The 14,542-nt window shown below is 50.2% G+C and overlaps 2 protein-coding genes across 3 annotated transcripts in view; one reads left to right on the forward strand and one right to left on the reverse strand.

The window, feature by feature from the left end:
- Nucleotides 1-3,543, reverse strand: part of cep290 (centrosomal protein 290) — a 17,296-nt gene extending 13,753 nt beyond the window's left edge. Inside the window, exons 1-9 of one of the 2 annotated variants that reach the window (XM_076138348.1) lie at nt 2,808-3,543; nt 2,493-2,570; nt 2,247-2,316; nt 2,105-2,151; nt 1,520-1,654; nt 1,317-1,370; nt 728-874; nt 365-547; nt 56-145 (exon numbers count right to left, since the gene is read on the reverse strand). In XM_076138348.1, coding sequence (XP_075994463.1) covers nt 56-145; nt 365-547; nt 728-874; nt 1,317-1,370; nt 1,520-1,654; nt 2,105-2,151; nt 2,247-2,316; nt 2,493-2,570; nt 2,808-2,921 — 918 coding nt within the window. In that variant the 5' untranslated portion in view covers nt 2,922-3,543. The remainder of the gene's footprint in view (nt 1-55; nt 146-364; nt 548-727; nt 875-1,316; nt 1,371-1,519; nt 1,655-2,104; nt 2,152-2,246; nt 2,317-2,492; nt 2,571-2,807) is intronic. The other variant, XM_076138350.1, reaches the window with a different exon arrangement.
- Nucleotides 504-14,011, forward strand: tmtc3 (transmembrane O-mannosyltransferase targeting cadherins 3; the record flags this gene model as incomplete). The annotated part of the gene is made up of 11 exons (XM_076138347.1): nt 504-523; nt 4,044-4,257; nt 4,346-4,564; nt 6,212-6,311; nt 7,604-7,719; nt 8,600-8,772; nt 10,319-10,571; nt 11,937-12,085; nt 12,256-12,376; nt 12,549-12,660; nt 13,818-14,011. Coding segments are annotated over exons 2-11 (1,629 nt in total), but the record flags the coding sequence as incomplete, so codon positions are not given.
- Nucleotides 14,012-14,542: the final 531 nt, after the last annotated feature.

The following is a 14,542-nucleotide window of genomic DNA, read 5'->3' on the forward strand; positions in this document are numbered from 1 at the left end:
TTTCACGATTTGTTTCCCATCAACCATCTCGTGGCCACAGATGATGAAGACCCACCTTCCACTCCTCCACTTTAGCGTTGACCACCTGCATGATGGGGTCGTCCTCCTCTGTCATGCTGTGGATCTTATCTGCCAGCTCTCTGACCTGCACGTTAAACAGACACACACTTACTGACACTGAAAACATTAAAAAAGCAGCAATAACTCCTTCAACACTGCTGATGATCCCCTGACTGAGTGCAGGAGAGCCTGGGAGATAAGGGATGGAGGGGATCAGGTAACATTACAGGTCAGCATGGAGACGTCTTTCACACCCACCGTCCTTAAAGTCTATCTATCTATCTATCTATCTATCTATCTTTACCTGCAGCTTTGCGTGATCCCTCTCCATCCTCAGCTCGTCCACGGTGGAGTCGGTCTGCTGCACCACGATCTTCATCTTGTTGTACTCGTCGGTCATCTTCTCCATCTCCCGCACCGACTCCTCCAGGCACTTCTGCATCTGCTCGCTCTGCGTCTTCAGGTGGGAGGTCTCATCCTCGGCGCGCTACACACAGAATTGACGTGCAGGAGAAGCATTAGGATGAACTGTTCTTCATTCATAACAAACCTAAAGCCCTGATCTTTCTTTTTATTTGAGGAAAGTGGAGGAACATACAGACTTAGAGCTTCTTCTGTAGTTTCCTCGACCTTATATGTAGTGTTGTTGTGTTGTGTTGCTCTGTACCTGGAGGTCTTCTAAGCACTGGTACAGCTGTCTGTTGACCGAGTTGAGCTTCCTCTGCGTCTCTGCGTTCTCGTCTCTGGACTGGGCCGGTTCCTTCTGATCCAGCTCCCCGCGGTAGAAGTCCACGTCCTGCTGCAGCTGCTCGTTCTGCGGGAGCAAAGGGTTGAGCTGGAGGAGGAGGACTTTGGACTTGAACACGCCACTAGGGTTAGATTGACAACTACTCTCTCACTCTGGGGCGTCCTAAAAGTTGGCAACTGTGGACTTGGGGGGGCTGCTGCAGTAAACGATATGGGGGAGGGGGCGGGGCTACTTGATGGGAACAGCGAGACCATCCATACAGTCGACTCTTAACCAGGTGTATCCTAATCCAGCACTACCTCCTCTTACCTTCTTCCTACGCTTTTTTATCTACGGCAATGGATGTAAAAGAGACAAATAGAAACAGTGAAGGTTAGGAGGGCGTTCACATGACGCATGTACACGTGTCACAGGGAAGGAGAGTCAGTGATGCTACGCCGACCCACAGAGCGCTCAAGCAAACGGCCTCACAGCTGAGGGCGATGTGACGCCAGAAGAGAGCTCGTACCTCTCGCTTCAGCTTCTTCACTTCATCCTCCGCCTCTTCCGAACGCACAAACAGCTGGGAAAACAAAACAGGAGAGAGAGAGAGAGAGAGAGAAGTTAACTACCAGAACTTATAATCAACAACAATCCACATAAGACACCGCACTAATTGTCCACTAAAATCCACACAGGAAGCATCGCGTCTACATGCCGATGAGATCTCACCTCCTCGTTGCTCTTCTTCTCCTTGTCCATCTCCTTCTTCAGCTGGGTGAAGTCCTTCTCCCTCTGCTCCAGCTGAGTCTCAAGCTGCCGGAGCTCGTCTCTCATGAAGCGGATGTCTCGCCCCGTGCCGGAGCGCTTGGCCATGTTGAACAGAGACAAGACACATAAACACACAAGCAAACCCCCGGCCCAGAAAACTCTCAGCTCGTCTTCATCTCTGATCCAAACTGCAAAGACAACAAGCACATTCTAATCACAGAAGCATCATGGAGGTGCAGCCCTAAGTAGCAGTAGTAAGCATGTAGGGAATTAGCTGTAAGCTGCTTAGGCGCTGTCACCTAGTGGTTACCCAGGAGCCTTTGCAGCCAGGGATCCGTTCTGATTGGCTCACAGATTGGCACTGTTGCCGGAAGTACAGCAGCAAAATGTGCCTCCATGCATCTGACTGATACCATCACCAAGAAACTACTGCAGAGATAATCAGTGCATGTTTCATCCTCTGCAACAGGAAGAACTCACTGACATGTAGGCATTCATGTAATCAATGAAGACAGACAGACAGACAGACAGACAGACAGTTGTTACCTCCAGCTCTTGCTCCAGCCTCTGCACTTTGGTCTGGAGTTCCTTTTCTGCAGCACATAAGTTCAGGTCATGTAAAATGTAAACATTGCTCTTTGTCAAGCTAACTGAGCTCTTTGCGTAGTAAAGCTCTCAGCGCCCTCACCGGTCTTTGCTTGCTCCGCCCCGGTGTTATCAATGAAGTCAAAGGCAACATCAAGCTCCTGATTCTTAATCTAACAGGGACACAGAGGAGAGAGGATCGGTAAAGTATTGATCACTCACATCACATCACACCATACATGACACACTGGTGCTTCATGAATAAACCTCATTGATACTTATTGATTTGCTCTAAACAATATTTGTAAACATCAGAATGTAGTGTGTAGTCATGAGAAACCAGCTCTACCTTCAGGAGGGCCTGACACACGGAGAAGAGGTGAACCATCTTCTCAGGCGCTTTATCCTTCACATCACGTTGTTTTATCTGTGTGGGACAGGATTGTTAGGGTCAAAGGTCAAGTGATGATCACCTTCAGCCTCACAGTCTGTGTGTATTGACCTGATATGACTCCTTCATACATGTTGATCACTGATGGATCATACTCATAGCTCATTAGCACATTGGTGTTGTGTGAAGGTTAACACACACACACACACAGAGCAGCAGGTGGAGCTCAGCAGAATCAGAACCAATACGTGAGTGTGAGTTTTGCAGGATTACCGAGATGAACATATCGAAGATGTCGTCCACTTGTTGCTTGTCTCGTTCCTGGATGGTCACCGGGTCGATGCCCATCACGGTGTCCCACTCCAGGCCGGCGGGCATCTTGGCCATGTTGCGTTCACAGACCCACTATAGCACCGTGTGAAGGAACCGGAGCGCCGTTACCTGCCGCATCCCGGGGACGCAGACTTGTTGACGTTTGTTCTCCAAATTGCCACTAGAAGTGTAAAGTTTCCATGAAGCCGCTGATCGCCGCTGTGCCTCCCGATCCCGCTGCTAGGTTACCGCTGACAACACCGGCTGTGGAGCCGCAGCACCGGGCTCAGCTTGCTGACCTGATCAGGCTCAGTATGGCGTTACTCTACTGTTAGTGATGTGACTGTGTGCCGATCTTCTGATTCCCAGGTGGATGGACCGATGTGAACCTTTAACACGGAGCTCCGGTTTACTTCCATAGCAGGTTAAGAGCTGGGAAACACGACCTTTGACCTCAGCGTCTGTACGTAGATGTGTACGTCACTTGGCGAGTCCTTAAACAAAACACAATATCGCAACACATCTTTTAAATTATATTTTATCACGCTGGTGTCAGTCGCTTACTAATAACAGTTTTATAAAAAATATTTCTGGCCGCTAAGCTAACGAGAGGAGGCTCGCTAACGAGGTGGCCTCTGCCCCGGATGTGCTAGCTGCAGTGCTATCATGCTCAGGGGCGCTGTCGGCTGCTGAACTGAACACTACGTACGTATTTACACCTTCTGACTTTTAATATCAACTGCGTAGTCGTTATTTGCTGTTTTATCTGCAGACACATTCGGGTCTCTATCACAGATAAAACCGGAAACACCCCGCGTTCCCGAAAGAATGGTATCAAGCTAGCTAGCATCAGCTGTGGGTTTAGCCTCGGTGCTATGCTGTAGCTAGTTAGAGAATTTGAATTTGTCCGGGTTTGATTTTCTCTGTAGATGTTTGTGTGTGCATGTTGTCTCTCTGTCTGTCCATCCATCTATGTCACGATTGTTATCAGGTGATTAGTGGCTTTAGCTTGATGTTTCTTCTTGTCATTTACAGTTATCTGTCACTAATGTGCTAAAACTAATCATTCAGTTTGAAAAGGACTGATGCACCGTGACTGGATGTGGAACAGCTGTTTAAATTGATTGCATGTAAATGTAACGGGTGTCAGTCTCCTCTAGCAGATCTGATGTTTGCTGTGTCTGTGTTTGTGTTTAGTGATCAATGACGCCTGTGGTCCATGATGGCTGTAGTGTCCTGGAAGGAGATTTTGCTTTTGACTGGACTGGTGGTGGGCTGTTACTGGAACAGTCTGTCCTGTGGCTTTGTGTTTGATGACGTCTCCGCCATCCTTGACAATAAGGACCTGCGGCCCTCCACCCCTCTGCGTCACCTGTTTCAAAATGACTTCTGGGGAACGCCCATGGCTGAGGTAAACAAGGGGTCCTGATGGAGACGATATGAAAGATCACTCAAACACACAACAGTCACATGACCAACGTTTATGTGTCCCACTACAGGAGCGGAGCCATAAATCTTACCGGCCCTTGACTGTTCTCACCTTCCGCCTGAACTACCTCTTCACTGAGCTGAGCCCTGCTTCCTACCACATGCTCAACGTGGTGTTGCACGCCGTGGTGTGTGTGCTCTTCCTGCGTGTGTGCAGAACCTTTCTGGATCACACGTCCAGCTTGGTGGCGGCTCTGCTGTTTGCTGTGCATCCCATCCACACCGAGGCTGTAAGTGCACATGAACTGGGTCGCGTTAGGACAGATGTTCTTTTAAGGAGTAAAATTAATTGAAATCACATTTTATGAACCTCTCACAAAAAGACCACTAACTCCAACCCATAACATTTATTCTTCTCCTAATATCTTTATTGCCCCAAACACCAAAGTAAATAAAAGGCAATAAAAACAATTCTGATTTTGACCCTGCATGCCTGCTCTATTCAGGAGTTACAGAGTTATAATGTATGATTCTTTGTTAGAACTCATATGAATGTGCTTGTGTCGTTGCTGAGCTTTGATTCAGCCTCATTGATTCTGTTCCCTCACAGAGCAGTTCCACTAACTACACTGTCTGCTCCTGTTATTATCTCTTCATCAAAGTATGGAACAGAATCATTTCTATTTCAGAGCTTAGATCACTTTAGGGGTTAGAAATGCACTTACTTAAAAAAGAAAAAAAGAAGTGAATGGATCTTAATCTGAAACCAAAACCAGTTTACTCATCGCTCATCTGAACTTGACCTCTTTCCTTCCGTAGCGCCGTCTGAAACCCTCTTCACCAATTAGAGCTTCATTCTTTCGCTCTATTCAACCAGGCTGAACCGATGCCCGGTCGGGGCTCAGACCCGGGCAGAAAAACAATGGCAACATTCTGCTCGGTGGGGACGAGTGCTACTGTTACACAGCATGCACCGCTGCACCAGTCTGCCTCGTGGTCCGCTCTCATCTATGCTCTGTCTCTCAGACTTCTTGAATGGAAACGATTTGCCTCACAAATGAGCCTTTAGAGTTAGTCCAGCAAATGCCCTTCATGTTATCATCGTCTGGAATCTCACTCTCAACGGATCATTTGTTTTTGAGTTATGCTCCAAGCACTGAAGCTTCCTTCATGACGAGGACACACAAAGAGCCCCTGTGTGTCCTCTGTCCCTCTCTGTGTGTTTTGGTTGTCTTGTCTCTTTTAATGGGGGATCTTGGTATCTGCTTGTATCTTCACATACACGCCGCAGCTCCGTCCATGATGCCGTTGACGGCACACTGTATAGACGTGACTTATGGTCTTGGCAGTTCCTGCGTGTTGTGTGAATTGATCTCCTGCTGGTCTGACCTTCTGCCCCACTGCCCTGGAGATCCGCCTCCATGGGGCCGAACCCACAGCCCTGATGTACGCAGACGTACAGTTTGTTCCTCAACATCGCTCCTTCATCACTTTGAAACCTTTGTGTTCAATTATCATCCTACTACTGGATTCAAACTCTGTGTTTAGGAGGTAAACACTTGTGGAGATGAGCTCTTCTTCCATCAGTGGCACTGTAGAGCTCCTTGTCGCTCTTCATGTCTTTTGCTCTAAGATGTTTCCCTCCATTCTGCCTCAGACAACGTTACTGTAATAGTAAGAATATGGTTTCTTCCACATGAGGGCAGTCATCATTTACTGTAAAGACAGAGAAGCAGCTGAGTGGAGAGGCTGTGTGTCTCTCCATGCTCTCATGTTTCCCCTTCATAGCTCTCACAGCTGGATCCAAGTATTCCACTCAACTCTAGGTGTTAAACATGTGACCTCATAACTGCTGAGCTGTGATTGTGTATTGTGATTGACTTGTTGACCTGTGTGAGCTGCACGGCGCTGACTCGGCCTGTCCTTGCTGTCCTCAGGTCACAGGTGTTGTTGGAAGAGCCGAGCTGCTTTCTTCCATCTTCCTCCTGGCTGCTTTCCTGGCCTACACCAAATCCACCAGCGCTGACCATTCCATCGGTAAGTCACAGGAAGCTCAGCAGCCTGTGTGTGTGTGTGTGTGTGTGTGTGTGGTCTGCTGGGGTCGTATCTCACGCTGCTGGTGCCTCTTCTCTTTCCATTGAAGACGTCTCTGCAGCAATTCAGGGAAGGAGCCAATTAAACCAAACCCACAATTCCCCGTTTGTACCCGCAGGACACGAGGGATTCCAGGACCTGAATGTCACAGAGTTGGTTCACAGAAACCACTGCATGGATACAGATCCAAGTGGCAAACAGAAAAACGCTCAGGGTTTATCTGACACTAGCTTATGTTTGTCTCTTCCCCTGCTCAGAGGTTTGTAATCCTGTGACTTCAGCCTGAGAAACGTTTCCTCTTCCAAACCATAATTGCACTTTTTTTTAAATCTGAGCCGTGTCACAGGCTTTTAGATGTATTCTTTTCTATACTCCCGCTGCAGTTCTTTTGTTTTGAGCATAACACCTCTACATGTATATGATGCAACAAGCCCAAACATAAACCGTCCCAGTTTCAGGTCTTCCCCTGTGGCACCGCTTGTTGTTGTGCAGGCTGGTGTGAATGCATCATAATGCCAAGTATCTGTTAACACCGTTCCCCTCTGGCTGCTGGGGGCCGCTTGCTTACTGAGGGCTTTAAGTGCGTGTAGTAGTGGCAGCTGGAACGGGTCCCAGTCTGTGCGTGTGCAGGGGCTCGAGTGGGGGAGAGCGGGGCGAGGCACTGGGACGGGATGTGGAGTGCAGCCGTCCCCCCTGTGAGTTCCCAGTAGAAGCTTGAACACTTCAGGATAAATGGGTTTGATAGTTTGTGTGACGGCCCAGCTGTTTGAAGTGCCGCCGCCGCCGCTCATGCTTCAGGATGTCTCGTTACATGTTCACACTCAGATATGAATGAGAAAGGAACCAGACTGCTCAGGATTGAACCGGAACACCGCTCTGGTCCTTATTTACAACGCTACATACGTTTACATTCATCAAGTGTTATGGCCAAACGCTGTGATGATTGTTTTCCACAGGCCTGATGCTTTAGATGTTAAGTCTGTCATTAAACTGTGATTACACCCCACTCAAGGCAATGAGTCAGATTTAAATCCCCGCAAAGTGATGCTGTCTATCTCCAAGTCAAAGATTATACAGTTTAGATTCAAGCTCTTCATGTCTATTGTCCTATAACTGGTGTCAGCCTCCTCCACATGCCTTTCCTCCCCTCCTCTGCCAGATAAGCAGCCTGACTTCATGTATATACTGAGTGCAGTATGCATGTATGTAATGTGTTGTTTGTCTCTCTGTTTCAGTGTGGAGCCCCATCGCTGTGACGGTGGTGCTGGTGGCTGCGGCGACGCTGTGTAAGGAGCAGGGCATCACCGTGGTCGGCATCTGCTGCGTCCACGAGGTGTTTGTGGCACAAGGGGTAAGAGACACATCTGCTACATGAAGCGTGGCTGCAGAGATGTTGTCTTTCGTTATCTGAAGTGGCCTCGGTCAGGGTTGGTAGAGCAGGAGGAGTGGAGACAAGCAGACACGTCTTTGTTTTCATTCCACATTCAGCCTTTAGCTGTGTGTTGTTAGTTGTGCAGACATTGTCCCACTTTTGAGTGACAGGTCCTCGCTGCCCAGCTGGTCCACGGCTCACAAAGCCTCACACCTGCAGCAGCCTGGTGATGCAGCTCATTCCCTATAAGGAGAAAGAAGCTCTGAGCTCTGAATCGGCCCGAGATGGAGCGACGTCACACTTCAAACATGACAGTTTTAAGTTTTACATCCCGATCAGAGAGAGAGAGCTCACAGAGGAGCACCGTATCAGAAACACCTGTGCCTCCTGCCTGTCAGCCAGCGTAGATTCCTTCCCACTGCTCGTATTCTCAGATGAGTTATGATAATTGCACATATTTGTATAGAAAACGCAACTATTGCACTGTAAAGAAACATTTAATGGAGCGGTTGCAAAACTCTGCCTCGTCCAACCTTAGTTTTATGGATCTCCACCTGGCAGGACGAGCTTCAGGTTTATGGTCTCCCTCCTCTCCCTCCCTCCCTCCCTCCCTCCCTCCCGCCCTCCCTCCTCGTGCCAGAACATGTTCTTTACCGCGAGGCCAGGATGGAAATGTCTACACTAAATGAGCCACAGCACCGCTCTTAAACTTAATGAGAGGCTTTAGGTGGGCCTGAATAAACTTGACTGGAGTGGTTGTTGACTTTAGGGTTTCTGTGATACGGAGATATAAAAGTGTAATGTTCCTATAGAGCTGCGGAGCAAACATCTCCTCCTTCTCCTCCTCCTTCTCCTCCAGTTCACCCTGCCCATGTTGTTGGACACCATCCTTCAAGTGCTGCAGGGTAAAGACGGTTTCCCCTACGCTCTCCTCCAAACGCTGCTGAAGCTCATCGTCCTGGTCATCAGCACCCTGCTGCTCGTCATCGTCAGGGTCCAGGTCATCCAGTCGCAGCTCCCCGTCTTCACCAGGTACGGCTCCTCCCACGCGGCTTCGTCTGCGTGCCCCCGCCGCGCTGGGTCACAGGTCAACACAATGAATGAACCTCATCTTCTTCACACTGCTTCTTCATCTTAGTCCATGTGCTGCTGCAGCTCGTCTACATGAAAGCTGCAGACATTTGCATCGTAAAGAGCGGTGGAATACATTCTGCACTCTGATTTGAATGTAAACGGATCACAGGCTTACACGTTACACGATGACATCATGGCGTGTTTGATGAAGCTTCATGATCAGCCTCGTTACTTTGGACCTCAGGCTGCAGCTTATTGGCTCTCCATCACACAGAAGTATGCACGCTTACACTTTACATTTGCATAGTGTGTGTGTCTCTATAGAGAGAGCCTGAGGGCGAACCAACGACCTCCTGTGCTGAGCTGGGATAGAGAGAGGAGCCGTTAGAGCCGGAGCCACCGCAGCTCGATCTCTGCAGAGTGAGGCTCTCTGCAGTCACTAGGACGTTTCTGGGGTCCGAGCCAAGAATCTGCTGTGTAACCGTGTGTGTTCCTGTCAAAGTTTGCTTCTTTAGTGACCCGAGCTGGAGTGCTGCTTGAATACTTTTACGTGTGGAGGCACTGAAGGCTGTAAACCTTCTGTGGTGTCAGATGGAAACGCTTCACTCTAAAGTGTTGTGGTTGTGTAAGCAGTTTAGAAGGTGACAGACTCAACCTAATGGGCTCTGATCTCCAAGATAACATTCCATAGGTTCTCTTAATCTTCCCTCTGTAATCCTTAAGCTGTCTCCAGGTTGTCTCAGATCGTTTGTCCCATCATAAAAACAGTCAAAACACTTTTGCTCTTTATCGCCGTCTTGTCTGCTGATTTGCTTTTAATGATTGGATAAGAGGAGGAGATCTGATCCGGTGCAGGAGCGTTCCCTCCCTCCCTCTCTCCCTCCCTCCCTCCCTCCCTCCCTCCCTCCCTCCCTCTCTCCCTCCTGATGTTCCCTCAGCCCTCACACTGAGCTGGTTTGTGTTGTGGCATCTCACCTGTCTCTTAACTTTGTACACAAACTCTCCTCAGCCGTCCTGAACACGTTGGTGAGACTCTTTCAGCTTCTGCCTCCATCAGAGCTGAAGGTTGACCTTTGCACCTGATGTATCTCCTCTCTAACCTCATGCTGCAGTGCTCAGACTTTGTGTCAACATTAAGTCATAAACATAAGCATGCTGCTAGCCCCCTCCCGCCCTCCCCAGCCTCTCTCCATCTCTGTCCTCTTCCCTGTGTAGAGCTATAAAGATCCACTTAAACATATAAGATCTATGCTGGCTGAGGTCAGCTGGTACCGTAGTCTCTCCTCCTCCTCAGTCTGAGCCGGATGGATGTGAAGGGCAGAGGTGAATGTTGTGCTAAGGATACTTTATGAGCTCTGATGTGATTTGTTGTTAAGCTTTAAATAAGAGTAAATGTTTCTCTAACCTGCCGGTGCCTCCTGTGTCTTCACTCTTTGCTTTATTCGACAGATGAACTGTGCTCACCTCCTCTCCTCTCCTCTCCTCTCCTCTCCTCTCTCTCCAGATTTGATAACCCGGCGGCCGTCAGCCCGACTCCCTCCAGGCAGCTGACGTTCAACTACCTTCTCCCCGTGAACGCCTGGCTGCTGCTGAACCCGTCTGAGCTCTGCTGCGACTGGACCATGGGCACCATCCCTCTGGTGGAGTCGCTGCTGGACCCCCGCAACCTGGCCACCCTGCTGTTCTACACCCTGCTGGGCCTGCTGGCGTACCACAGCCTGCGCTACAGACACAGCTCCGCCAAGACCGTCATCATGGTGAGGAACCAGCTCTGCTAAACCTCTTGCTTTTTTCATACCACGCCCCATTGAAGGGAGGTCAACCACAGGTCAGACGCTGTCATCCGGAGCTGTGATCTTCGCCACGCTGGTTAGGAAGTGGCGTGTGATCACAGGAAGACAAAACATCCGACACCAGGCCAGCCTCATACCCAGCAGAGACGAGTCGAGTCGAGTTGTATCAACATGTTGCACAACCGCAGCGTTAGAGCCGAGTCACAGCTTCATTAACGGCACATACATAGACACCATACAGTGAAGGAAGCAGGAAATCATTTGGCACAATAGAGACTCACATCAAAAGGTTTCCTTCGCCTTAAAGTCGCCCGCAATCTTCTTCTTTTTTTTTCCAGAGGAACCGATCTGTTTATCCAAAATTCCCCGACTCAAATCTCTGATGTTATCACCTGAAGGCGTCGCTACGGCTACCGTGTGGGTTTCGCCCCCGAGACATTCCACGAGGAAGAAATCAAGATGACATTTCTCAATCACTGATACCTCCTGATAAACAGATTCCTGTGAATAATGATTATAGACCAGAGCTCATTGGGTCCAGAAGCTTCTGAGAGCCGTTTCCTGAGCTGTGAGAGAATGAATGAGCGGCGCTGGTTCGTTGTAGTGCACAGCGATCCATCATGTGTTGTGTAACGTAGCCTTTGTTCCTCAGGTCAGTAAACTTCCTCACAGCTCAGAGGAGAGGGTCAGCAGAAGAAGAAGAAGAAGAAGATCCACCCCTGCTGTGTTTGCTCTGGGCTGCTGAAAGATGTTGCGTAACAATATCACTTCCACATTAACCCCGAGGCTGCCGTGGTTGTGCTCCCCGTTTAAATGTAAAACCACTTGAGGCAGAGCTTGTGTGAAGGAGTGGAAGTAGACGAGCGAATGGTGACGTCCATCATCCATCTGCAGGCCCTCCAGGACTGAGGGGACCTTCTGGAGACCTCATGAGTCCCAGGACTGAGGGGACCTTCTGGAGACCTCATGAGTCCCAGGACTGATAGACAGACAGACGGACATTAAGACACACAGATTGTAAACACAGGAGTAGTTTGGGAGGAAGATAGAGTGACAGAACTCAGAGCTGCATGCAGTTGTACTGTTGTGTGTGTTTGTGAACAGTTTGGGTCCTGATCTTCACCTGAAAGCTGCAGCTCCTTACACAACGAGGCAACAGCTCAGCCTTTCTGTTGCTTTCTCACGTTTTAGCACTTTAGTCACAACTGTGTTCAAATGTGGTGAGTCACTTCATAAAACACTTTCCTGTCTCTGTCTCTCTCTCTCTCTCTCTCTATCCTCTCTCTCTCTCTCTCTCTCTCCCTCTCTCTCTCTCTCCCCCCCCCCCAGGCCCTCTCTTTGATCGTCCTGCCTTTCATTCCTGCTTCCAACCTCTTCTTCCCAGTGGGCTTTGTGGTGGCAGAGCGGGTTCTGTACGTGCCCAGCATGGGCTTCTGTGTGCTGGTGGCCCACGGCTTCAGGATGGTCTCACACAAAGGGTGAGCGCTGGTCCTCACACACACACACACACACACACACACACACCACACCCCGACTCTCTATCTGCTCTGAAAGCCTCTCTGTCAAATGAAAACGTTAACCTCCACTGTTAGACAGAGGCAGAGACCTGATTGGTGAGTTCCCTAACGTCTCTGTGTTTTGTGTGCAGCTCCCTGAGGAAGCTCTCCTGGCTCATGGTGGCCGCGCTGCTCGCCACGCACGCGGTGAAGACGTTCAACAGGAACTGGGACTGGGAGTCTGAGTACACGCTGTTCACCGCCGCCCTGAAGGTGAGAAGCTTAAAGCGCACCTGAGCCGGGGGGGGGCGGCCCCCTGCCAGCTCGCCCTGGCCCCCTGCCAGTCTCAACACACAACTTTAATTATCTTCATGAGAAAAAAACGGCACAGGCGGCCAAGAACCGACGTGTCACGTTTGAGAAAAAGTGTTGTCTCTCACTTTAGGTCAACAAAAACAACGCCAAGCTGTGGAACAACGTGGGCCACGCGCTGGAGAACCAGAACGGCTACCACAAAGCCCTGCGCTACTTCCTGCAGGCCACCAGAGTCCAGCCGGGTAAGAGCCTCCAGCGCCTCCCCCCTCTCCCCCCTCTCCTCACCTTGCCTGGCGCGGTGGACGGGGTTGTAACGGCGTCGGGGTGCGTGCGTGCGTGCGTGCGTGCGTGCGTGCGTGCGTGCGTGCGTGCGTGCGGGGACAAACACTTCCCGCTGCCCAGGCTTGTTAGATTTCTGGGTAACGGCTGGGCTCGGGATGTTTTCTTTAGATGCCCCACAAGATTTACTCTTTGATTTTCCGGTACAATGCACAGTTGGCTGCCGGCTGTTGCTGCAGCTTTCGTAATTCTCACCGCCGTGCCGCGTGAGAAACAACACGGCCCTGTTTGTCATGGACGGAGAGCGAGAGGCCGTTAATGAAGCTGTGAGCCGAGTCACAGCTTCACCCTCATGAACGGGTTTCAATCACAGATCTGACCTGCGTCCATGTGAACCTGAATAGAATCAGGACCTCTGATTGGTCGATTAGGAAGATAGACACATGTAAGTAAAGCCTGGAGACGTGTGAGGAGCAGCGCCTGGAGGAGCTCGCTGTCAGCTGCAGGTTATAACAGCACACAGGCTCAGGCTCAGGCTCAGACTCAGACTCAGGCTCAGGCTCAGACTCAGACTCAGGCTCAGGCTCAGGCTCAGACTCAGACTCAGACTCAGAGTCAGTCTCAGGCTCAGGCTCAGGCTCAGACTCAGGCTCAGGCTCAGACTCAGACTCAGGCTCAGGCTCAGACTCAGAGTCAGTCTCAGCAGCTCTTTGCTCTCCTCCTGCTCCTCCAGAGGGAGTGAGGCTCCTCACCACAGCCTGACCTCTGTCCTCAAGTCTACACTGCTTCAGGGCTTCGATTTCATTTGCACAGGGTGTGTGTGTGTGTGTGTGTGTGTGTGTGTGTGTGTGTGTGTGTGTGTGTGTGTGTGTGTGTGTGTGTGTGTGTGTGTGTGTGTGTGTGTGTGTGTGTGTGTGTGTGTGTGTGTGTGTGTGTGTGTGTGCAGCAGAGTTGGATTTATAAAGAATAACTCAGCTCAGAGAGAGAGAGAGAGAGAGAGAGAGAGGTTCAGGTCTGTGGTTCAGGTGTGTGTTCAGGTCTGTAGATGGCGCTGTGCCTCATGTGGGAGTGTGTGTGGGAGTGTGAAGCTTCATGTTTCTCTCTCTGCTTCCACACACAGACGACATCGGCGCCCACATGAACGTCGGAAGAACCTACAAGAACCTGAACCGGTCCAGAGAGGCTGAAGATGCTTACCTGGTGGCCAAGTCCCTCATGCCTCAGGTACCTGACCCGGTCTGCCACGCCCCCCCTGGCTCACAGCCTCTCTGTGTCCCTCTGCTTCCCTCCATCAGTCTGTCTCTTTATCCAGCTGTCAGCTCTTCATCAGGCTCTCCTCCTCCTCTGAGGGAGGGAGGGGCTTCAGACTCATTTATTATTCATATTTATATTGTTTATAGATCTCACATCATGATGGAGCAGCAACATCAGTCATGAAAAAAACATAGAGACTCTCTCTTTCTCCCCGCTCTCTCTCTCTCTCTCTCTCTCTCTCTGTCTCTCTGTCTCTGTCTCTGTCTCTCTCTCTCTCTCCCTCTCTCTCTCTGTCTCTCTCTCTCTCTCTGTCTCTCTCTCTCTCTCTCTCTCTCTCTCTGTCTCTCTCTCTGTCTCTCTCTCTGTCTCTGTCTCTCTCTCTCTCTCTCTCTCTCTCTCTGTCTCTCTCTCTGTCTCTCTCTCTCTGTCTCTCTCCCTCCCTCTCTCCTTCTCTCTCTCTCTCTCTCTCTCCCTCTCTCCCTCTCTCTCTCTCTCTCTCTCTCTCTCCGTCTCTCCCTCTCTCTCTCTCTCTCTCTCTCTGTCTCTCTCTCTCTGTCTCTCTCTCTCTCTCTGTCTCTCTCTCTCTGTCTC

Source organism: Genypterus blacodes, unplaced genomic scaffold, assembly GCF_046128005.1.
Source record: "Genypterus blacodes isolate CSIRO-AG114 ecotype Tasmania unplaced genomic scaffold, CSIRO-AGI_Gbla_v1 ptg000362l_1, whole genome shotgun sequence".
In the NCBI taxonomy this organism is placed as follows: Eukaryota; Metazoa; Chordata; class Actinopteri; order Ophidiiformes; family Ophidiidae; genus Genypterus; species Genypterus blacodes.